The sequence below is a fragment of the Lutra lutra genome, chromosome 5 (genome assembly GCF_902655055.1).
Source record: "Lutra lutra chromosome 5, mLutLut1.2, whole genome shotgun sequence".
Classification (NCBI taxonomy): Eukaryota; Metazoa; Chordata; class Mammalia; order Carnivora; family Mustelidae; genus Lutra; species Lutra lutra.
The window spans coordinates 153,093,563-153,120,362 of record NC_062282.1 but is presented as its reverse complement, the minus strand read 5'-3'; the positions used below and the strand labels follow the sequence as shown (position 1 = coordinate 153,120,362).

Genomic DNA, 26,800 nt, shown 5'->3' with positions numbered 1-26,800 from the left:
AAGAAAGGAAAAGTGAATTGGGGTAAATCAGCGGGGGAGATGAACCATGAGAGACTGTGGATTCTGAGAAACAAACTGAGGGCTATGGAGGGGAGGGAGGTGGGGGGATGGGTGAGCCTAGTGGTGGGTATTAAGGAGGGCACATATTGCATGGAGCACTGGGTGTGGTACATAAACAATGAATCTTGGAACACTGAAAAAAAAATAAAATTAAGATGTTAAAAAAGATAAAATTAAAAATAAATAAAATAGAAACTTTTAAAAAGACTGATGAATCACAGACCTGTGTCCCTAGAACAAATAATATATTATATGCTAATTTTTAAAAACTGAAAAATTTTTAAAAACTCATTAAAAAACAGAAATTCAATAAAATCACAGGATACAAAATCAATGTACAGAAATCTGTTGTATTTCTATATACCAATAATGAAGCAGGAGAAAGAGAAATTAAGGAATCAATAACATTTAGAATTGCACCAGACACCATAAAATACCTAGAAAATAAACCCAATCAAAGACGTGAAAGACCTGTTGTGCACTGAAAACTATAAAACACTAATGAGAGAAATTGAAGATGACTCAAAGAAATGGAAAGACATTTTATGCACATAAATTGGAAAAATGTCTATATTACCCAAAGCAATCTACACATTTAAGGCAATTCCTGTTAAAATACCAACATCATTTCTCACAGAGTTAGAACAACAATCCTAAAATCTATATGGAACCACAGAAGACCCTCAAATAACCAAAACAATCTTGAAAAAGGAAAGCAAAGCTGGAGGCATCCCAATTCCAAACCTCAAGTTATATTACAAAGCTGTAGTGATCAAAACAATATGGTACCAAAGGAGAAGAAATCAGAGAGGAAGAAAAACCATATGAGACTTTTGACTCTGGGAAAATAAACTGAGGGTTGCAGAAAGGGTGGTGGGTGGGGGAATGGGGTAACACAGTGATGGGCATTAAGGTGGGCACCTGATGTGATAAGCAGTGGGTGTTATATGTCATTGAACATTATATCAAAAACTGATAATGTACTATACATTGACTAATTGAATTTAAATTTAAAAAAGCCAGTATGGTACTGGCAGAAGAATAGAAACATAGATCAATGGAACAGAATAGAAAACCCAGAAACGAACCCAAAACTATACAGACAATTAACCCTTGATGAAGCAGGAGAGAATATCCTATGGGAGAAAGACAGTCTCTTCAGCAAATTGTGTCACATGGGAAAAAATTGGTCAGCTACATGCAGAAGGATGAAACTGGGCCACTTACTTACACCATACACAAAAATAAATTCAAAATGGATGAAAAATATAAATGTTAGACCTGAAACCATAAAAATTCTAGGAGAGAACACAAATAATAAATTATTTGACTTAGACATAGCAATTTTTTTCTAAATATGTCTCCTGAGGCAAGGGAAACAAAAACAAAATAAACAATTGGCTCTACATCAAAATAAAAAGCCTCTGCACAGCAAATAAAACAATCAACAAAATTAAAAAGAAACCTTCAGAATGGGAGAAGATACTTGCTAATGGCATAACTAATAAAAGGTTAATATCCAAAATCTATAAAGAATTTATAAAACTCAACAACCAATTTTTAATTTTAGTTTCTTGAGGAATCTCCACACTGTTCTCCAAAGTGGCGGCAACAATTTGCATTCCCACCAGCAGTGTAAGAGGGTTCCCCTTTCTCCACATCCCCTCCAACACATGTTGTTTCCTGCCTTGCTAATTTTGGCCATTCTAACTGGTGTAAGGTGATATCTCAATGTGAATTTTTAATTTGAATCTCCCTGATGGCTAGTGATCATGAACATTTTTTCATGTGTCTGATAGCCATTTGTATGTCTTCATTGGAGAAGTGCCTGTTCATATCTTCTGCACATTTTTTGATATGATTATCTGTTTTTTGTGTGTATTGAGTTTGAGGAATTCTTTATAGATCCTGGATATCAACCTTTTGTCTGTACTGTCATTTGCAAATATCTTCTCCCATTCCGTGGGTTGCGTCTTTGTTTTGTTGACTGTTTCCTTTACTATGCAGAAGCTTTTGATTTTGATGAAGTTCCAAAAGTTCATTTTCGCTTTTGTTTCCTTTGCCTTTGGAGACATATGTTGAAAGAAGTTGCTGTGGATGATATCAAAGAGGTTACTGCCTATATTCTTCTCTAGGATTCTGATGGATTCCTGTCTCACATTGAGGTCTTTCATCCATTTTGAGTTTATCTTTGTGTACGGTGTAAGAGTATGGTCGAGTTTCATTCTTCTACATATAGCTGTCCAATTTTCCCAGCACCATTTATTGAAGAGACTGTCTTTTTTCCACTGTATATTTTTTCCTGTTTTGTCAAAGATTATTTGACCATGGAGTTGAGGGTCCATATCTGGGCTCTCTACTCTGTTCCACTGGTCTATGTGTCTGTTTTTATGCCAGTACCATGCTGTCTTGGTGATCACAGCTTTGTAGTTAAGCTTGAAATCAGGTAACATAGAGCTTCCCTATGACCCTGCAATTGCACTACTGGGTATTTACCCCAAAGATACAGATGTAGTGAAAAGAAGGGCCATCTGTACCCCAGTGTTTAATAGCAGCAATGGCCATGGTCACCAAATTGTGGAAAGAACCAAGATGCCCTTCAACGGACGAATGGATAAGGAAGATGTGCTCCATATACACTATGGAGTATTATGCCTCCATCAGAAAGGATGAATACCCAACTTTTGTAGCAACATGGACGGGACTGGAAGAGATTATGCTGAGTGAAATAAGTCAAGCAGAGAGAGTCAATTATCATATGGTTTCACTTATTTGTGGAGCATAACAAATAGCATGGAGGACATGGGGAGATGGAGAAGAGAAGGGAGTTGAGGGAAATTGGAAGGGGAGGTGAACCATGAGAGACTACAGACTCTGAAAAACAATCTGAGGGGTCTGAAGGGGTGGGGGTGGGAGTTTGGGGGAACCAGGTGGTGGGTGTTGGAGAGGGCACAGATTGCATGGAGCACTGGGTGTGGTGCAAAAAACAATGAATACTGAAAATAAATTAAAAAATTTTTAAAAATACCACAAAAAACCCTCAACAACGAAAAACAACAACAACAAATAATACAATTGAAAAATGGATAGAAGATATGAACATTTTTCCAAAGAAGACATCCAGATGGCCAACAGACATGAAAAAATGTTCAACATCACTCGGCATCAGGGAAATACAAATAAAAACTATAATGAGATACCACCTCACACCTGTCAGAATGGCTAACATCAACAACACAGGAAACAACAGATTTGGGTAAGGATGTGGAGAGAGGGGAACTCTTTTGCTACTATTGGTGGGAATGAAAACTAGTGCAGCCACTGTGGAAAACAGTATGGAGGTCTAGAACCCATCAATTGCACCGGTAGGTATTTAACAAAAGAATACAAAAATAACTAATTCAAAGGGATACATACACCCCTGTATTTATAACAGCATTATCTACAACAGTCAAATTATGGAAATAGCCCAAATGTCCATCAACAGATGAATGGATAAAGATAATGTGGCATAGATATAGAGTGGAATAGTACTCAGTGATTAAAATAAAAAGGAATAAAATCTTGCCCTTTTGCAATGACGTGGATAGAGCTAGAGAGTATAATGATAAGGGAAATAAGTCAGTCAGAAAAAGACAAATACCATATTATTTCACTCATATGTGGTATTTAAGAAACAAAACAAACCAGCCAGTGAGAAAAAAAGAGAAAAGGGGATAAGCCAAGAGACAGACTCTTTTTTAAATTAATTGATTTATTTGGGAGTAGGGAAGAGCAGAGGGAGAAGCAGACTCCCCTCTGAGCAAGGAGCCCAATATGGGGCTCAGTCCCAGGACCCTGAGATCATGACCTGAGCCAAAGGCAGATGCTTGACTGACTGAGCCACCCCATGCCCCCCTCCCACACTTTTAAAAAAGATTTTATTTATTTATTTATTTATTTGAGAGAGAGAGTTGAAAGGGGAGAAACAGACTCTTAACTCTAGAAAGCAAACTGATGGTTACCAGAGAGGTGGGGAGTTGGGGATGAGTGAAATAGGTGATGGGAATTAAGGAGGGCATTTGTTGTGATAAGCATGGGGTGTGGTATATAGATATTGCATCATTATATTATACACCTGAGACTAATATTTCACTGTATTTCTATATTTCACTATATTTCACTGTCGGTTAAGTAACTGGAATTCAAATACAAACTTTAAAAAAAGAGAAGAGTTGGGACGCTGGGTGGCTCAGTCATTAAGCGTCTGCCTTGGGCTCAGAGCATGATCCCAGGGATTGAGCCCCACATTGGGCTCCCTGCTCTGTGGGAAGCCTGCTTCTCCCTCTTTCATTCCTCCTGCTTGTGTTCCCTCTCTTGCTGTGTGTAAATAAAATCGTTAAAAAGAGAGAGAGAGAGAATTGTTATGTTGTTGTTTGTGTTTAACAGAAATTCAAACATTGTTATCGTGGTCTGAAAACTGATTAGCGAAAAGTGTAGACTGTGCCAATTGTTAAATTATTGTCTCAGCTCCAAACTCACACTCTACAGTCCAACTTGCGACACTGCAGCTGCCTTGTCATGAAGCTGTAATCAGATATGCCATAGCGGCACTAGAAGAAGACTGTAAGCCACGAAGATAGAAGAAACTATCTTCTTCACTATTCCCTGTTTTTCCTATCACGAGTATCCCATCACTGTTTCTTCATCCTTCATTCTTCATCTTGGCAGTTGGTTCCATTTGCAAATTTTATTTTCACACACATAGAACCAGTCTCATCCTGTCCAGCAAAGGAACAAGCAGTAGCTGAGAAGCACCTATTCTTTGGCAGTCTGGAGACAGAGACTCCTGTGAGCCGGAGGACCAGAACTAACCTTATGTCACTCGCTTGTCAGAAGCCTGGGACCCAGGCAAGCCGCTCTTTTTCCTTTGGACTCTGGAGGAAGGACCATTAAGTTTGCCAGGGAAGCCTTCTCTGATGTCTGAAGAGAAGCCCATAGGACTTCTTCTCAGGTAGGAATACCAGCTAGTGAATGACCACTCCTCAGATGTTTGGGCTCCAAGTCTCCAAGTTTTAAAACCCTAACCTTCCCTTTTAGAGTCCCAAGCCTAGCAATTATTTAGATTTTTTCCCCTCAGTAATCTTTAGTGATCTTTTTTTACCATTTCAGTTCTCAAATATCTGGTTAACAACTTTTTATATTACATTTTATTTTATTTTATTTATTTTTTATTGTGTTATGTTAGTTGCTATACAATACATCATTAGTTTTTGATGTATGGTTCCAAGGTACGTTGTTTACATATAATACCCAGTGCTCCATGCAATACGTGCCCTCCGTAATACCCACCACCAGGCTCAACAATCCCCCCACTCCCCTCCCCTCTAAAACCCTCAGTTTGTTTTTCAGAGTCCACACTCTCTCATGGTTCATCTCCCCCTCTGATTTCCCCCAATTCTCTTTTCCTTTCCTTCTCCTAATGTCCTCCATGTTATTCCTTATTTTCCACAAGTAAGTGAAACCATATGATAATTGACTTTCTCTACTTGACTTATTTCACTCAGCATAATCTCTTCCAGTCCCGTCCATGTTGCTACAAAAGTTGGGTATTCATCCTTTCTGATGGAGGCATAATACTCCATAGTGTATATGGAGCACATCTTCCTTATCCATTTGTCCGTTGAAGGGCATCTTGGTTCTTTCCACAGTTTGGCGACCGTGGCCATTGCTGCATAAACATTGGGGTACAGATGGCCCTTCTTTTCACTACATCTGTATTTTGGGGTAAATACCCAGTAATGCAATTGCCAGGTCATAGGGTAGTTCTATTTTTAATTTCTTGAGGAATCTCCACACTGTCTTCCAAAGTGGCTGCACCAACTTGCATTCCCACCAACAGTGTAAGAGGGTTCCCCTTTCTCCACATCCTCCCCAACACACGTTGTTTACTGTCTTGTTAATTTTGGCCATTCTAACTGGTGTAAGGTAGTATCTCAATGTGGTTTTGATTTGAATTTCCCCGATGGCTAATGATGATGAACATTTTTTCATGTGTCTGTTAGCCATTTGTATGTCTTCACTGGAGAAGTGTCTGTTCATGTCTTCTGCCTATTTTTTGATGTGATTATCTGTTTTTTGGGTGTTGAGTTTGAGAAGTTCTTTATAGATCTTGGATATCAGCCCTTTGTCTGTAGCGTCATTTGTGAATATCTTCTCTGGTAAAATAAATATTGTGGTTTTATTCCTGACTTGACACTGACTGATACATGTTTTAAATAATGGCTTCAATTCTGTATTTTTATTCTAATCTTTGTCCTTTTAAAGAGATACAGTTTTACTCTTGCAGAACATGAAGTACAGAAATAATCACAGCTACCACAGCAAACTTGGCATGTGAATAGTGCTTTTAAAAAATGCTTTTGTGAATATTATCTCATTTGATAACTTCTTCTTGCATTCATTTGATAAGGTTTTATTGAGCAATTATTATTTATAAGGCACAGAGTCACATGCTGGAAATATACAAATAATTTTTTCTTCTTTTTATTTTCAATTTTTTTCAATTTTTACTTAAATTCAATCTAGTTAACACATAATGTATTATTAGTTTCAGGGGTAGAATTTAATGATTAATCACTTGCATATAAAACCCAGTGCTCATTAATGCCCTCTTTAATGCCCATCACCCAGATACCCCATCCCCTCACCCTCTCCCCTCCAGTCACTCTCAGTTTGTTTCCTATAGTTAAGAGTCTCTTATGGTTTGCCTCTCTCTCTGTTTTTATTTTATTTTATTTTTCCCTCCATTCTCCTATGTTCATCTATTTTGTTTCATAATAGAACATATGCAAGTAATTTCTAAACTGTAGGGATATATTTACACTTCCTAAAGAAAGCTTTATAAATCCTCTAATGCAGCAGGGGAGCAGTCCAGGAACCAACCGTGAAGAATTATAGAGACTCAATTTCTTTCATGTAGGAAATTTCCACTTAAATTATCCATATTTGTTAGGCTAAATCATCAATTAAATAATATAGAAGGTGTGTGAAGAGAAAAGAACAGTGCCCAGCAATTAAAACACTCAATAAAACACAGTTATAACCAAGAAGAATTAAGAAATAGGTAGATTTAATTCAAAATTTTAAAAAATATAAATAATGACAACAACATCAGTGCATTGCTTCTACATGAGGCTTTAGATTTACATGTACTGATGCCTGTGAGGCAGGGCAGGTGTCATGAGTCTCTTATTGATGAAGAAACAGATGCTCACAAAAGATGAGTGACTTGCCAATGTCATGCAAGCAAGAGGTGGCAAGACCAAGCACCAGATGCTGTTCCTTCAATGCTGGCTGCTTGTCCTGCAATGGTCCAACCCCTTCCTCATGGCCCCCATCACCTCCCGGTTTCTCAAGCTATAAATGAGGGGGTTGAGCATAGGAGTAAGGACCGTGTAGAAGAGAGAGACCACCTTGTCATGGCTAGGAGCCTGGTAGCGTCGAGGCCTCAGGTAGATGAACATGGCTGCCCCATAGAAGAGGGAGACAGCTGTCAGATGGGAGGAACAGGTGGCCAGGGCCTTTTTACGAGCCTGAGCAGAGTGCATGTGGAGCACAGCCCTCAGGATGTGAGCATAGGAGGCCACAATGATGGAGAAAGGAAGGAGCAGCATAAAAACACAGCAACCAAAGAGCAGGGTATCAAAAAGAGATGTGTCTGTACAGGCCAGTTTTAATAAAGCTGGAACTTCACAGAAGAAATGATCCACATTTCTTGAGCCACAGTAAGGTAGGCTCATAGCGGCCACCATCTGGATAATTCCATCTAGTATCCCAAAGGCCCAGGAACTCCCAGCAATCTGGAGGCAGACCCTCTGACTCATGAGGACAGGATAGTGAAGTGGGTGACTAATGGCCACATAGCGGTCATAAGACATGAGTCCCAGCAAGAGCCCCTCAGATCCCACAAGAGAGACAAAAAAGCCAATTTGTATGCCACAACCCACAAAGGAGATGGACTTCCTGCCAGAGAGAAAGTTGACTGCCATCTTTGGTGTGATATTACAGACCAACATGAGGTCCATGAGGGAGAGCTGACTGAGGAAGAAGTACATGGGTTTGTGAAGCCAAGGATCTATGTAGATGAGGAAGAGGAGGAGAACATTTCCACAGATGGCCACTGTGAAGACCACCATAACCACAGAGAAGAGGACAAGATCAGTCTGGTTATGAGAAAAGATGCCCAAGAGGATGAAGCCATCTATAGATGACTGGTTCAACCATATCCCCATGGCTCAGTTGTTCACAATCACCTAAGAACAGGAACAGAGAAATTCTGAGATTGAGTGACATGTCTTTATTTATCTTTGACTTCAGTCAGTTGTATCTTGTAACACATCAAAGCCCAATAACATGTGCTTTGAGACATAAATAGGGTGCTCTTTCATATTCCCATGATGTGGAGTGTAGGATCTTTACTAGCTTATGGAATTGGGCACATATCTATATTTGTATGTATCTATATCAAAGATACTAGGAAATGAATTATTTTATGTGTCACAAGACTATTGGACAATCCTCTTTTAGCAGGAAAATACTGGTTTTCCCTGTATGATATGATTCTTTTTATCTGGAATTACACAAACTAAGTAAACTATCTCCAATAGGCCTTGAAACATTTCATGTCCAAGAGGTAATTTATATATGTTAGCAATAGGGAAGTTAATGGAGATTTGTGATATTCTTTATTTTTCTCAGTCCTAACATCTTATAATAATTTTATTTTTTTATATCTTAGAGGTCCCTAGATATAAACCATCAGAAAAGCCTCTTGGCTCTACATTCAAAATACTCAGAATCCAATTGATTCTTATCACCCCCCATTGTAACTGCTCCAAGCCACTATCCTCTCTCAGATGGATTATTATAAGCTCCTCTCCGGTTTCCTGGCTTCTGTCCTTGAGAGTCTATTCTCATAGCAGTTTAAATGACTCTGTTAGAATATGTCACATTATGTAACTCTTTTGCTGATAGTATATCCTTGTCTACCAAAATTACTCAAAATAAAATTGAAATCCTGGCAGTGGCAAGGCCCTATGTATATCACACACACCACACACACACACACACACACACACACACACACACACACACACACACACAGTACCTCTGACCTTATCTCCTTTCATGCCCCTTTCACTCACTGTGTATTCTTGAATTTCCTTAGACAAACTAGACACACTCCCACCTTTGGGATTTTGCATTTTCTTCTCTTTGGAATGTTCTTTCACCAGACTTCTATCTCTCACCTGCTTCAGATCTTTACTCAAATGCCTACCTCTATAGAGATGTCTTCTGTAAGGTCATATTAAGACCAAAAGTGTCTTGCACCCTCAAGCCCTCCCTGCTCTTGTTTTTTTTCCCCATAGCACTTACACAATTTACCACACATTGCTTACATTTCTCTACTTCTTTTCTCTACATTGCTTCCTATTTTTTGTGTTCAATTAGCCAACATATAATACATCATTAGTTTTTGAAGTAGTGTTCAACTATTCATAGTTGCATATAACACCCCGTGCTCATCACATTTCTCTACTTTTATGATTTGTCTCATCCCACTGGGACATAAGCACCATTTATTATTCACAGTGACATTGGCAGATCCTAGAATGGTTTCTCAGGTCATAGTATCATCTCAATACATATGTGTTGACTGAATAAAATAGTACATGATAAACTTTCATTTTCTGAAGGCAGAAAGACTCCTCCTTTAATTGCAGGAGCCCTCAGTCTTTTTTATTATTATTATTTCAATTCAATTAGTCAACATACATCATTAGTTTTTGATATAATGTTCAATAATTCATTAGTTGACTATAACACCCTGTGCTCTACACATCATATGACCTCCTTAATGACCATCACCAAGTTACCCCATCCCCCCACCCACCTTCCTTTCTGCAACCTTCAGTTTGTTTCCCACAGCCCTGTTCTTGACCTGAATGTACTACTTCACTGCTGGATTCCTTCTTCTGAGGATAAGTGAGTGATTTAGTAAGAAATATCTCAGGTATTTTTAAAAGATTAGAGTTTTTCCACAAATGCATGATAGCAGCATCTAGAAGATGTTTGTGTGGGATGTATTCATGTCTACCTTATATCCTTACAAAGAGGAAATCAGGCAACCCCACAGGACATGTTCTCTATGTAAAGACTTAGGGTAATTTTCTAAACTAGAATGGTCCTACATAGATTCACCACTAAGAATGTAGGCTGTGTGTGCTGTGTCCCTACCGTAGGGAGTATGTCCTGATTTGTGCCAATGAAGATGTGCCCAGGTATCCTTGCCACCACCAACACCCAGGTATGATGCTGGGAAGGGTTGTTCTACAAGAGTAAATAACTATTCCAATAGCCTTCAAATATTATCTTGGATATATCAGCCCCAAACTGAGCCAATCAACTGAAAACCAGGTCCCCCAGACCTCATCAAAACTTCTTCCTCCTTTACTGAGGATAACCAGTCTTACCAACTGTGTGCAGAGGCACTCGGCCACATGCACATTCAAAGAGTTGCACTCCATACCTTTCCTTCCTTCCAACTCTTATAATACAATACTACACAGGTGAAAAAAATGACATTTCTCTCCCTTCCTGGACAGCTCTTCTGAACTTTGATTCTTTTTTTTTTTTTTAAAGATTTTATTTATTTATTTGACAGAGAGAAATCACAAGTAGGCAGAGAGGCAAGCAGAGAGAGAGGAGGAAGCAGGCTCCCCGCTAAGCGGAAAGCCCGATGTGGGGCTTGAACCCAGGACCTGGGATCATGACCTGAGCCGAAGGTAGCGGCTTAACCCACTGAGCCACCCAGGCGCCCCTGAACTCTGATTCTTATATCTACTTATACTCAACACCTCCACTTGGATGTCCAAAGGGCTTTTCCTATCTAAACTGACCAGACAGAACCCTTGGTCTCCCCTGTGGAAACAGCTGTTTTCTTGTCTTCCCAGGTCAATTAATGGCATGTCTGTCAGTTGCTCAGGACAATAATACATGGTACATGTTTGACTCCTCTCTCCTCACACATATCCCAACTTCAGATCCCTGCTGGCTCTTCCTGAAGAATGTATTCACTCCTGGATACATCTCACTCCTGCAGGTCCCAGCTGGCTACACTATCATCACTGCTCCACCGGATGATGACAATGGCTCTCAGCTGGATTCCTTCCCTTTCTGTCCTTGCTCCCACTTTAGTCTATTTGTACATAGCACTAGAGTGAAGTTGTTTCTATAAAATAAAAGACCAAATGCTTCAAGAATAAAGGAAGACTCATTTAGCTAGCAATCCATCATCATCCAGACCTCTTTTTCTTTTGCTTTCTCTGGAATTTCCTCTACTCTGGTGTCACTGGCCTCCCTTGCATTTCAGGAGGAATTGGTACATGCTCTAACTTCTTCATGTAAGGCTCTTCCCAGATATGCTCAACATTGTTCCCTCACCTACTCTACCATGCCTTACTCAACACCTATTTGGAGTTGAAGTCCTTCTTCCTTCCCCATTTCTTCCCTGCCCTTGTACTTCTCAGAACACTCAACACCATCAGGCATTCCACATTTAATTAGCATGGATTTATTTTCTGTTTTCCCAGCTACAACCTATATTCCTGATGCCATGTTTGCTCATGGGGGGATCCCCAGATCCTAGAATAGTACTGGCATATATTATATCCTCAGTAAATTTTGTTGAATGATTAACTATAATATGGAAACACCTCAAGAAACATCTAGCATCAAGAAAATTCTAGCATCTCACATATTCAGTTCCTGCTCTCTAACTTCATTTATTTCATGGGTGTTTAGTTAATGCCTTCATTTTGTCCCTCAAAGTGATACCATAAAGGGGGCCACTTTGTCTCTATAGTACAATTTTGGGGACAAGTTAATTTAACTCTATGTCTTATATCAGCTCTTCTTCCTCTCCTTCACCTGCATTTCTTGTCACTCATTTTTTGCCTTTTTGCTTTAGATCACTCTTTAACCCAGGAGACCATCACTGAGTCCCATAACCAAGACAGATGGATAAATAGATCAAAGGAAGAGGACTAGAAGAAAGATCAGTGAGAGACATAACACTAGAAAGAATATGCTCAAGCCCTCCATCCCCACCCCCCACAAAACCTGAAGGAGGCAGACAATAAGAGGAAAATGAAATGTTAATAAACAAACAGAAGTGGAGAAATGACCTGCAATCAGCAATAAAAACTACAAGGAAGTGGTAAGGGGGTGATAGGGAAAAGACCCTCACTCACCTTTGAGTGGAATCCCTGGAAGAAAAAAATTCAGCAGATATCCTGTGGAGGAGTGTCTAACACCAAAATAACGTCATTGTCCTTCCTTGAGTTTGTACTTACTGGATCAGAGGAGAGAAGGAGGAACCTTCCAGCTCCATCCTACCTCAGCCCCTCAATCACCTCTCAATCAGGCTATCAAAGCCCTTGTCACCCTCAGCACTCCTGTGGCTCTCTCACTCAGAGAGTAAGACCCAAAAAGATAACAGCCTCTTCTCAGCAAAAGTGGAAAGAGAGAAAGGAGGCTTGGTCAAGGAGATGGTGGTGGACCCAGAACCAGCACCTGTGCATCCCAGCCCACCCACAGATACCCATCCACCTTCTACAAGCTGCCTGTAGCCCAGATTGCAGCTGTCTCCAACTGCCCATGCAAGTACTTAACACTGAACCTGAGCAAGGAGAGTGAAGCTGATGGATCCCAGGGGAGCCCACAAACTCCAGCTCTGGAATAGTAGTTCCCAAGGTTACAATTAAAGAAACCCAAACAGGGAGCTTGGGGACAGCACCAGAGAAGGGCCAGTTGGGATAGTGTGAGAAAACCTGGTCAGAAAAGGAAATCTTCTCTAGGTGCTCTACCTCCGACTGCAGACACATTCCTACTTCCCCAGTGACTCTAAGGACCCTCACAAGGTCTCCATCTGTGGCTGTCCCAGTAGTCTGCCCCTGTACCATGCAATCCACACCTGTTCTTTATCTGTCCCATGAAGTCACCCTTTATCTATGGAGGGCCTGTTATACACAGCACACTAGGTGACACATTGTATTTGAATGAAAATTGGAGACTTAATACAATCTAGCCTTATGGACATTATAACCCAGTGTAAAGAAAAGAAGAATACCCACATTCAGAAGAGTCAAATGGTGGCAGAGACCTGGTTGTTTTCTCAAAACTGTCAGATGTTTCCCTAAACTCAGTGCCCTTCACAGTTTGGTGTGGATAGCTCTGTGGTCTATGGATATTACACCTGCCTTCCCAGTGTAATCATGGACAACACTTTCTCACCATCAGAAGAATATCCCAGGTTGGATGACAATTTTACAGTTGTCCTGTTTTTGCCCTTATTATAATGGAAGCAGGTCAATTTTCACAATGGGCAATTCATTGGAAACCAATCGGCCAAAATAGCCAATTTATCTTTTGAGTCTTTAGTTTTATTTGACTGGTTTTCATTTGATTTTCATGATAGTAAAAAAAAAAGAAACGTTTTACCTGCCATACAAAGCTCTTGGAGCTTCAATTGGAGACTGATACAAAGTTACAAAGATTGGATCTGAGGGCTAAGAGAAGGGAGATTGATGGAAGATCTTAGAAGACACAGAAAAAATAGGCCTTCTGCCAAGTGTTCCGGGGACACCAATCTGGCTTTTGAAGAAACTCCTCATGGCCATCTCAGACTCTTCTGTTCCTGCTTCCTTTCCTACTTTACTACCCACTAATCTCTCTGGTTACAATACCTAATTGAAGAGTTCCCACCTCCACATTCTTGTTCAAGTTGTTGTTCCACTGGAACTTAGTTTGCCAGCTTTGAATTTCCTATTGAAACTTCATTCTGTAAAGACTCATCTAAAACTCATTGTTATTATTCTTACCGTCCACAGATTCAATGCACAACCACTTCAGCCTCTGTAAGCCCCATTGGATTCTTGTCTGTAAAATTTGCAATTATATTTGTTCTGCCATGTGAAATCTGTTATATTACCCTTTATCTAACCCACGTAGTGATTGGGTGGAACTTGATTGTATACAAACAAAATTCAGCTTTACTTTAAGCTAGGACCACCTTCATACCTAGAATCTTCTTGCCCACCTCTTGAAGGATATCAGGCTGATTGCAGAGCAGTCTAGTCAGATTCAGGTATAAGTCTCATCCTACTTAGCTAATCAAGACTGGTTTTCAGTAGGCTATGATCCAGCCTTATCGAAGTCATGATTTAAATCACCCATCTAATTCAAATCCTATCTGATTACCTCTGCTTAGCTCAGGCCTGACAGAGTTTGGGGGGTCCACCATGAGGAAGAGGACAAGTATCTTTCCTTTCACTATTTCTCCTGCTTCTTAAATTTTTAAACTTAGGTCTCCCTCTCCCTTCCTTGGTTTGCTGGGGTTGGAAGAAGGATTATTGTTGTGTGTCAATGGGGCAATCTGTTGCGGACTATAAGTATCTTCTGTATTGGGATATCCAAAGTCTAATGTGTGATCGATCTGTCTATCCATCTATATGTCTTCTATCTATCATCTAGCTAGCTAGCTAGCTATCTACCATCATCTATCTACCCATCTATCATCTATCATCTATCTATCTAGCTAGCTATCTACCATCATCTATCTACCCATCTATCATCTATCTATCTATCTATCTATCATCATCTATCTATCTATATCTGTCATCTCTCCCTGTTGATCAGTGTTGAATGCCCTCCCCAGTCTCTGATATGGGTGAACAGTCTACAGTTTACTTTTTTTTTATTTTTTTAAAGATTTTTATTTATTTATTTGACAGGGACAGATCACAAGTAGGCAGAGAGAGAGAGGGAAGCAGGCTCCCTGCTGAGCAGAGAGCCCAATGCGGGACTCGATCCCAGGACCCTGAGATCATGACCTGAGCTGAAGGCAGCGGCTTAACCCACTGAGCCACCCAGGTGCCCCTACAGTTTACTTTTTGTGATGCCCTCATTTCCTATCCTGGAATTTAGCCTTTAGTCCTCCACACTGACCACTCTCAGAGTTTTCAAGAAGTCTTAAGATAGTGATTTTACAAAGCATCTACTTCACAAATATACAATCTAGTCATCTTGGCTCAGCACATTTGCTGCACTCTGTTCTTCCCTTGTCAACACAAGCTTCTCCAGCTTGTCTCACAACTTCACAATTCTCTAAACATCAGTTCTGTATTTGCTTATATCCACAGTTTTCCTGAAAAAACATAGGTCATCTTTGGAAATCTCTCACCTGCCTTGACTCCATGGAATTAGAGCCATAAGTGTCTATAATTAGTGAGCTTCCATCCAGGATATGAGGATCCAATTCCATTTCTAGGAGTGTACTCAAGGAGGGGAACTTTTAAGTTCTGAGTTAAGATGGTGGGAAAGCAGGGGACCCTAATTTCATTTGGTCCCTGGAATTCAGCTAGACAGTTATCAAATTATTCTGGACACCTGCAAAATCAACCAGAGATCTGAGAAAAGAACTGCTGCAATCCTACAAATAGAAAAATGACCACTTTTTGCAAGGTAGGAGGTGCAGAGATGTGAATCCAAGGTGATATCTCAGAAAATAAACCATAAGACTATTGTGAGTGCTGTGAAATGTGTAAGCCGGATGATTCACAGACGTGTACCCCTGGGGCAAATAATACATTATATGTTAATATTAATTAATTAATTAATTAATACAAACAAAAAAATACAAAAAGAAAAAAAAAAGAAACCATGGGGGCAGGGAGCCTCCATAAACCGGGAACTGGAAAGTGTTATAAGCAACAAAGCACAAAATCAGAACTTTTAGAAGTCTGGCCCAGTGAGAGACATCCCTACTTGAAACGCACTCAGCAGGTGAAGGGGGACAGAATCCCAAGTGGGACAACATGGTCTCTGGATCCCCAGGGTCACAAAAAGAACTGGGGTGCCTGAGCATGGTGGAGTTTCCAAATATTGGAGTGGGAAAGCCAGTTGCAGACAGGGTGTCCAGGCACCTACTGTCTGCTTGATGTTGCCATAAACCAGGAACCACTGCACAGTCAAGCTACTGCTTTCCAAGCAGGGACCCCCAAAAAAGGCAGAACCATAACAAACCCACCTTTCTCCCCCAGGATGAGGAGTGCAGGGTGTGCCACATGAGTCCCTAAAGTTTAGAGACTTGAAAAGGCGTCACATGCCTGAGATAAAAATGCTCAATCACAGGCTGGGGGAACAGAGTTCTGACAGAAGCCAGGGAGACAAGAATGACTGACTGCTTTTCTGTGAGGGCCCACTGAAGCTCCGGGGCTATTTAAAGCTCCAGGAGCCCCATTCAGCTCCAGGGCTAGAGATCAGGGCACCACAATTTTCACCTCCCACATTGGTTCCAGAGCCATTTACACTGAGCCCAGCCCCCTGTCAAGGGGGTTGCAATTGCACCTGGGCAAAGACTCATGCTCTCTCTCTCTCTCTTTCTCTCTCTCTCATAAATAAATAAATTAAATATTTTAAAATGGAAGCTCTAACTGTTACGATAAACAAGGCAGAATAGAGAGTCAATGATATAGAAGACAAAATGGTGGAGAATAAGAAAGATAAGAGAAAGAGATATAAACAACTACTGGATCATGAGGGGAGAGTTTGAGAAATCAGCAATACCATAAAGTGAAAAAATATTAGAATAATTGGGGTCCCCAGAGAAAGAGCAAAGAGAGAGAGGGTCAGGAGGTTTATTTAAACAAATTATAGCTGAGAACTTCCCTAACATGGGGAAGAAAATAGGCATTCATCTAGGAGGCACAGAGAAGCCCCCTCAAAATCAATAAAAATAAATCAACACCCTGATATGTATTAGTGAAGCTTGCAAATTTTAGAGATAAAGAGACAATCCTGAAAGCAGCTCAAGACAGAGGTCCTTAATTCACAAGGATAGAAATATAAGGCTGGCAGAAGACTCATACATAGAGACCTGGCAGCCAGAAAGGATGGGCATGATATACTCAGGATGCTACATGAGAAAAATATGGAGGCAAGATTACTTTATCTAACTAGATGGTCATTCAGAAGAGAAGGAGAGATAAAGAGCTTCAAGAAAAAACAGAATCTAAAAGAGTTTGTGATCACTAAACCAGAACTGAGAGAAATACTACAGGGGATCCTTTAAGGAAGAGAGAGACCAAAGGTAACATAGACCAGCCAGGAACAGAGACAATATACAGAAACAGAGACTTTATGGGTAATACAGTGGCAGTAAGTTCATATTTTCCAATAATTACTCAGAAGGTAAATGGTCTAAATGTTCCAATCAAAAGATACAGTGTATTAGATTGGATAAAAAATAAGACCCATAAACTCACTGATACACTGCTTATAAGATACTCACTTGAGATCCAGAGGCACCTCCATATTGAAGGTGAGAAGGTGGATAACCATTTATCATGCTAATGGACATCAAAAGAAAGCTGGGGTAGCCATCCTTTTATCAGACAAATTTAAAAAAGTTTAATAAGAGTTGAAGGGTGGCACCCAGGTGGCTCAGTCAGGTGGGTATCTGCATTCATCTCCAGTCATGATCCTGGGGTCCTAGGATCAAACCCCACATCCAGCTCTCTGCTCAGCTGGGAGTCTGCTTGTCCCTCTCCCTCTGACCCTCACCTTCTTTTGCTCTGTCTCTCTCTCAAATAAATAAATAAAATCCTTTTTTAAAAGAAAGAGTTGGACAAGGACTCTATATCATAATTAAAGGTCTATCCAACTAGAAGATCTAACAATTATAAATATTTATGCCCCAAATTTGGGAGCAGCCAATTTTATAAACCAAATAATAACAAAATTTTAAAAACATGTTGATAATAATACAGTAATAGTAGCGGACTTTAACACTCCTCACACTGCAATGGACAGATCATCTAAGCAGAAGGTCAACAGAGAATGAGGGCTTTAGATAAAACACTAGACCAGATGGACTTCTCAGATATATTCAGAGCATTTCATCCTAAAGCAACAGAATACCCATTCTTCTTGAATGCACACAGAATATTCTCAAAAATAGATCACATACTGGGTCACAAATCTTGTCTCAACCTACACCAAAAGATTGGGATAATTCCTTGCATATTTTCAGACCACAATGTTTTAAAAGTTGAACTCAATCACAAGAGAAAAATTGGAAGGAACACAAATACATGGGGGATAAGAGCATCCTGCTAAAGAATGAGTGGCCAACCAGGAAATGAAAGAAGAATTTTTTAAATTCATGAAAGTAAATGAAAATGAAAATACAACTGTTCAAAACTTTGGGATGCAGCAAAGATGGTCTTAAGAGGTAAATTTTATAACAATACAAGACTTTCTCAAGAGACAGGGAAAGTCTCAAATACACAACCTACCCTCACACCTAATGGAGCTGGATAAAGAACAGCAAATAAAACCTAAATCCATCTATTCTGACTTGTTTATCCTAGAGATATTATTAGAGAAATAATGAAGATTAGAATAGAAATCAATCAATAGAAATGAAATGAACAGTTGAACAGATCAACAAAACTAGAAGCTCATTCTTTGAAAGAATTAATAAGATTGATAAATCCCTAGCCAGACATATCAGAAAGAAAAGAGAAAGGAGCCAGATCAAATCATGAATGAAAGAGGAAAGAACAGGGGGGGACAAGATGGCAGGGAAGTAGGAGGAGGCGCCGTTTCAACCTGTACCCTAAAGTGAGCTGATTACCTACCAAAGAACTCCGGTCACCCATGAAATCAGCCTGAGATCAGAATTATACACATCTGGATCTCTACAAGGGCAGAAGACACCAGTGGGCAGGTAAAGCGGAGTGGGAACGTGGGACTGATATCGGAAGATAAACAAAAGGGGGAGGGAGCCACCAGAGGTGACTGATTGGAAAGTAATACCCCAATACGGGAGTGCCCTGTGTCTGGGGACCAGCATTAACTTGGAGACTGGTTGAAAGCACTCAAAGAGAGCAAAGGATCATGGCAGGGGTGGGAATTGTGGGAATAGGGGTGGCTAGGTACAGGGGCTTAAGTCCCAGGACCCAGGACAGCCTCCCCTGGCGCTGAGCCAGAGAGTGTGTGGCGGAGAAACCAGGTCTTAGTCCCTGAGCCCCCAGCGCGCCCGCCCGTAGGGTCCGGCTCCTGTGAGGGGCTGGGAGCATCGCTAGACAGCAGAATGCCCAGCCGTGCTAATAGAGCCTGAGACGCGCACACCCCGCCCCCTCCCCTGAGAGAGGTGCGTGAAAGCCCGTTGCTCTTAGACCCAGAAAGACCAGGCACTCCCAGCCTGGGCCAGCAGGAAAATCTCAGTGTGCGATCGCTGCTTGGAACCTCTCTGGTGGTCTGGAGTTGCCCAGACAGCTGCAGCAGAAGATCCTGCATCCCCAGGGACTGCGACTAGGAACCTGCTCTGCCAGTGGCCAAGGGGGAATTTATTTGGGCTCTCCAGCCAGACTGAGGCTTCTCTCTGAGAGGGAGGTCAGGGTGCAGTTTGCTTTCCTCTAAACCTACAAAAACCATCAAAAGCGGTCAAGGCGAGAAGAAAAAAAAAGTGAACAAACATAAAAACCTCCAGAGAGCAAAAGCCAGAAAAAAACCAGTTTCCTCAGAGCCCACCCCCTTGAGGGGAGTGGGAGGACTTAACTCAGGGAACATCATTGACTGAAAACCCACGTGGCAGGCCCCTCCCACAGAAAACCAACCAGGAAAGAAAAAAAAAAGACTATAAGAGAACAACCACCACTACTTCATAGGACAACTTTTATTTTTAACTTGTTCCCAATATTTTGGTTCACTTTTTTATATAGATTATTTTTTAACCTATTTACCATTACAGTGAGATGTCCAGTACATCAAATTCCATAATAACCTTCTAACCTGAACTTTTTGATACATACACTTGTGTTTTTCTTTTGCATTCCTATTTTTTTAATTTATTTTAAATTTTAGTTTAGTTTAATCTAGTTTATTCCTTTTTTATTTTTATTTTCTAATATTCATATAGAGTTAAACTTCAAAGTAATCCCCTTTCCCCAATCAATGCTACCCCTATAGGTAAACCAATTTTTAATCCCCCTTTATCTTAGGAAAGTTGAGTCCTTTAACAAAGATATCAGGATACATCCAGGAAGAATCAAAACAACCTTCCTCGCCCACACTGAGAATTTATTACCACTCTCCCATCTTTTTCTTCCACCAGTATTTCTGTGTTTTTGTGTTTGTCCTGATAGTATATAAATCTTATACTTGGGGTTCTTTTTGATGAGGTTCTCCCTTTATTTGTTTATATATGTATTTTTTTCTCGTGTCATATACTTTTATCAGTCTTTTTGTTTGTCTATTTTTGTTTGTATACTTCATAAATCCTACCTTGGGGCCCATTTGGGCTGAACCTTCTCTTTTATCTTCCCTTTTTCTCCTGTCTTTCTCTCTCTCTCTCTTTTTTTTTTTTTTCTTTTCTTTTTTCTCTCATTTGGATGGGGAATCCTGATTGCTCAGAAGTGTTCCAGGGTGCACCTGGACTGCACCATGGTCGATACATCCAGCTACATCTGTTCAGTCACCTCTCACCAAAATGACTAGGAGGAGGAATGTCCAACAGAAGAAAAATACAGAGGATGGGCCTTCTGCAACAGAGCTAACGGCTATCAACATAGACAATATGTCAGAAAGAGAATTCAGGCTAACAATTATCCAGGCAATAGCTAGGTTGGAGAAAGCGATGGATGACCAAACGGAATTGATTAGGGCAGAACTGAAAGCGACCAGAGAGGATGTTCACAATGTTAGGGCAGAGCTGAAAGCTACCAGGGATGAGGTTCACAATGCTCTCAATGAGTTCCAATCTAATCGAAATTCTCTCAAAGCTAGGGTAACTGAGACAGAAGATAGAATTAGTGATCTGGAGGACAAACAGATAGAGAGAAAGGATCAGGAAGAAGCCTGGAACAAACAACTTAGAAGCCATGGGAACAGAATCAGGGAAATAAATGATGCCATGAAACGTTCCAACATCAGAATTATTGGAATCCCTGAAGGGGAGGAGGAAGAAAGAAGTCTAGAAGATATAGTGGAACAAGTTCTTCATGAAAATTTTCCCAATCTCGCGAATGGAACCAGCGTTCATGTACTAGAGGCCGAACGGTCTCCACCCAAGATTATAGATTCCAGAAAAACATCAAGGCACCAGATAGTCAAATTGAGGAATCATAATTGTAGATATAATCTCTCGAAAGCCACTAGGACAGAGAGGCTCCTTACTTACAGAGGAAAGCCCATCAGAATAATGTCAGACCTGTCCACAGAGAACTGGCAAGCCAGAAAGGGCTGGCAAGATATATTCAGGGCACTAAATGAGAAGAACATGCAGCCAAGAATACTTTATCCAGCAAGACTGACATTCAAAATGGATGGAGAGATAAAGAGTTTCCAAGACCCGCAAGGCTTAAAAGACAATGCAACAACCAAGCCGACCCTGCAGGAAATATTAAGGGGGGTTCTATAAAAGAGGAAAAATCCTAATAATAGCATTGAACAGAAATATAGAGACAATCTACAGAAAGAAAGACTTCAAAGGTAACACAATGTCAATAAAAACGTATCTATCAATAACCACTCTCAATGTGAATGGCAAATGCACCCATAAAATGGCACAGGGTTGCAGATTGGATAAAATGACAGGACCCATCCATATGTTGTCTACAAGAGACCAATTTTGAACCTAAAGATACATCCAGACTGAAAGTGAAGGGATGGAGAAGCATCTTTCATGCCAATGGGCCTCAAAAGAAGGCAGGGGTAGTGATTCTCATATCAGACAAATTAGATTTTAAACTAAAGACTGTAGTCAGAGATACAGAAGGACACTACATCATTCTTAAAGGGACTATCCACCAAGATGATCTAACAATTGTAAATATCTATGCCCCCAATATGGGAGCAGCTAATTACATAAGAAAACTGTTAATCAAGATAAGGAGCCATATTGATATGAATACATCAATAGTAGGAGATCTTAACACACCTCTCTCAGAAATAGACAGATCATCGAAGCAGAAAATCAATAAAGAAACAAGAGCATTGAATGACACATTGGACCAGATGGACCTCATAGATATATACAGAATATTCCACCCTAAAACAACAGAATACTCATTCTTCTCAAGTGCACATGGAACCTTCTCAAGAATAGACCACATACTCGGTCACAAATCAAGACTCAACAAATACCAAAAGACTAAGATTATTCCCTGCATATTCTCAGATCACAATGCTTTGAAACTGGAGCTCAATCACAAGGAAAAGTTCGGAAGGAACTCAAACACCTGGAAGCTAAAGACCACCTTGCTTAAGAATGCTTGGATCAACCAGGAGATCAAAGAAGAACTGAAACAATTCATGGAAACCAATGCAAATGAAGACACTTTGGTCCAAAACCTATGGGATACAGCAAAGGCGGTCCTAAGGAGGAAATACATAGCCATCCAAGCCTCCCTCAAAAAAATTGTATGTCTCTACACCTTAGAGACAGCTGTCTCTACACCTTAAAGAACTGGAGAATCAACAACAAATCAAACCAACTCCACACATAAGAAGGGAAATAATCAAGATTAGAGCTGAGATCAATGAGGTAGAAACCAAAGATACAGTAGAACATATCAATGAAACTAGAAGCTGGTTTTTTGATAGAAACAATAAGATCAATAAATCATTGGCCACACTAATCCAAAAGAAAAGAGAGAAAGCCCAAATTAATAAAATTATGAATGAAAAGGGAGAGATCACAACTAACACCAAGGAAGTAGAAACAATCATCAGAAGTTATTATCAACAGTTATATGCCAATAAGCTAAGCAACCTAGATGAAATGGATGCATTCCTGGAAAACTATAAACTCCCAAAATTGAACCAGGAAGAAATTGACAACCTGAATAGACCGATATCTAGTCACAAGAATGAAGCAGTGATCAAAAACCTCCCAAAAAACAAGAGCCCAGGACCTGACGGATTCCCTGGGGAATTCTACCAAACTTTCAAAGAAGAAATAACACCTATTCTCCTGAAGCTGTTTCAAAAAATTGAAGCAGAAGGAAATTTCTAGACTCTTTCTATGAAGCCAGCATTACCCCGACCCCCAAACCAGGCAAAGACCTTACCAAAAAGGAGAATTTCAGACCAATATCACTGATGAATATGGATGCTAAGATTCTCAACAAGATCCTAGCAAACAGGATCCAATAGCAGATTAAAAAGATTATCCACCATGACCAGGTGGGATTCATTCCTGGACTACAAGGATGGTTCAGCATTCGCAAATCAATCAATGTGATAGAACAAATCAATAAGAGAAGAGAGAAGAACCACATGGTCCTCTCAATTGATGCAGAAAAAGCATTTGACAAAATCCAGCATCCGTTCCTGATTAAAACACTTCAAAGTGTAGGGATAGAGGGAACAACCTGAACTTCATAAAATCTATCTATGAAAGACCCACAGCAAGTATCATCCTCAATGGGAAAAAGCTTGCAGCCTTCCCGGTGAGATCAGGAACACGACAAGGATGCCCAATCTCACCACTCTTGTTCAACATAATATTAGAAGTCCTAGCAACAGCAATCAGACAACAAAGAGAAATAAAAGCTATCCAAATTGGCAATGAAGAAGTCAAACTCTCTCTCTTCGCAGATGACATGATTCTTTATATGGAAAACCCAAAAGACTCCACCCCCAAACTACTAGAACTCATACAACAATTCAGCAATGTGGCAGGATACAAAGTCAATGTACAGAAATCAATGGCTTTCTTATACACTAACAACGAAAATACAGAAAGGGAAATGAGAGAATCGATTCCATTTACTATAGCACCAAGAACCATAAGATACCTGGGAATAAACCTAACCAAAGAGGTAAAGGATCTGTACTCAAGGAACTCCAGAACACTCGTGAAAGAAATTGAAGAAGACACAAAAAGATGGAAGACCATTCCATGCTCTTGGATCGGAAGAATAAACATTGTTAAAATGTCTATACTGCCTAGAGCAATCTATACTTTTAATGCCATTCCGATCAAAATTCCACCGGTATTTTTCAAAGAGCTGGAGCAAATAATCCAAAAATTTGTATGGAATCAGAAGAGACCCCGAATCGCTAAGGAAATGTTGAAAAACAAAAATAAAACTGGTGGCATCACATTACCTGATTTCAAGCTTTACTACAAAGCTGTGATCACCAAAACAGCATGGTACTGGCTTAAAAACAGACACATAGACCAGTGGAACAGAGTAGAGAGCCCAGATATGGACCCTCAACTCTATGGTCAAATAATCTTTGACAAAACAGGAAAAAATATACAGTGGAAAAAAGACAGTCTCTTCAATAAATGGTGCTGGGAAAATTGGACAACTATATGTAGAAGAATGAAACTCGAACATTCTCTTACACTGTACACAAAGGCAAACTCGTAATGGATAAAAGACCTCAACATGAGACAGGAATCCATCAGAATCCTAGAGGAGAATATAGGCAGTAACCTCTTCGATATCAGCCACAGCAACTTCTTTCAGGATATGTCTCCAAAGGCAAAGGAAACAAAAGCGAAAATGAACTTTTGGGACTTCATCAAAATCAAAAGCTTCTGCACAGCAAAGGAAACAGTCAACAAAACAAAGATGCAACCCATGGAATGGGAGAAGATATTTGCAAATGACAGTACAGACAAAAGGATATCAATCCAGGATCTATAAAGAACTCCTCAAACTCAACACACACAAAACAGACAATCATATAAAAAAATGGGCAGAAGATATGAACAGATACTTTTCCAATGAAGACATACAAATGGCTATCAAACACATGAAAAAATGTTCATCATCATTAGCCATCAGGGAGATTCAAATTAAAACCACATTGAGATATCACCTTACACCAGTTAGAATGGCCAAAATTAGCAGGACAGGAAACATCATGTGTTGGAGGGGATGTGGAGAGAGGGGAGCCCTCTTACACTACTGGTGGGAGTGCAAGTTGGTGCAGCCACTTTGGAGAACAGTGTGGAGATACCTCAAGAAATTAAAAATAGAGCTTCCCTATGACCCTGCAATTCACTACTGGGTATTTACCCCAAAGATACAGATGTAGTGAAAAGAAGGGCCATCTGTACCCGAATGTTTATAGCAGCAATGGCCACGGTCACCAAACTGTGGAAAGAACCAAGATGCCCTTCAACGGACGAATGGATAAGGAAGATGTGCTCCATATACACTATGGAGCATTATGCCTCCATCAGAAAGGATGAATACCCAACTTTTGTAGCAACATGGACGGGACTGGAAGAGATTATGCTGAGTGAAATAAGTCAAGCGGAGAGAGTCAATTATTATATGGTTTCACTTATTTGTGGAGCATAACAAATAGCATGGAGGACATGGGGAGTTAGGAGAAGGGAGTTGGGGGAAATTGGAAGGGGAGGTGAACAATGAGAGACTATGGACTCTGAAAAACAATCTGAGGGGTCTGAAGGGGTGGGGGTGGGAGTTTGGGGGAACCAGGTGGTGGGTATTGGAGAGGGCACGGATTGCATGGAGCACTGGGTGTGGTGCAAAAACAATGAATACTGTTACGCTGAAAACAAATTTAAAAAATTTAAAAAAAAAAACAAAGAGGAAAGAACACAACCAACACTGAAGAAATACAAACAATTATAAGAACATATTATGAGCAACTCTATGCTAACAAATTAGGCAATCTGGAAGAAATAGATGCATTCCTACAGATGTATAAAGAACCAAAACTGAAACAGGAAGAAATAGAAAATCTGAACAGACCCATACTAGCAAAGAAATTGAAGCAATAACCAAAAAATCTCCCAATAAACAGGAGTCAAGGACCAGATGGTCTCCCAGCAGAATTCAGCCAATTAAGGAAGAATTAATACCTATTCTTCTGAAGCTAAAAATAGAAATGGAAGGAAAACTTCTACACTCGTTCTATGAGGCCAGCATTACCTTGATCCCACAACCAAAGACCCCACCAAAAAGGAGAATTACAGACCAATATCCCTCATGATCATGGGTGCCAAAATACTTACCAAGATACTAGTCAATAGGATCCAACAGTACAATTAAAAGGATTATTTCTTTAATGACCAAGTGGGATTTATTCCTGGGATGCAAGGGTGGGTCAACATCCACAAATCAATCAATGGATACAACACATTGAAAAGAGAAAGGAGAAGAACCCTATGATCTTCTCAATAGATATATAAAAAAATTGACATAATACAGCATCCTTTCTTGATTTAAACTCTGCATGGTGTAAGGATAGAGGGAACATACCTCAAAATCATAGAAGCCATATATGAAAAGCCCACAGTGAGTATCATTCTCAAAGAGAAAAAAAAAAACTTTTACCCTAAGAGAGCTTTTTTGTAAGTTTGGGAACACAATATGGATGTCCACTCCTACCACTGTTGCTCAGCAAAGCACTAGAAGTCCTAGCCTCAGCAATCAGACAACAAAAAGAAATAAAAGGCAGCTGAATCCACAAAGAGGAAGTCAAACTCTCACTCTTCACAGATGACATGATACTTTATGTGGAAAACCCAAAACTCCATCCCCAAGTTTCCAGGTCTCATACAGGAATTCAGCAACCAGGCAGGATATAAAATCAATGCACAGAAATAAGTTGCACTTCTATACACCAACAATGTGACTGAAAA

At 40.1% G+C, this 26,800-nt stretch overlaps 1 protein-coding gene across 1 annotated transcript; it reads right to left on the bottom strand.

Annotated features, from left to right (window-relative positions):
* Window positions 1-7,385: 7,385 nt before the first annotated feature.
* LOC125100842 (olfactory receptor 56) lies at window positions 7,386-8,333 on the bottom strand. The gene has a single exon (XM_047731321.1). The coding sequence runs from the start codon at window positions 8,331-8,333 to the stop codon at window positions 7,386-7,388; it is 948 nt and encodes a 315-aa protein (XP_047587277.1).
* Between the last annotated feature and the right edge of the window lie 18,467 nt (window positions 8,334-26,800).

Excerpts from the sequence above, each read along its gene's own strand:
- LOC125100842 (XM_047731321.1), bottom strand. The coding sequence starts at position 8,333 with ATGGGGATATGGTTGAACCAGTCATCTATAGATGGCTTCATCCTCTTG.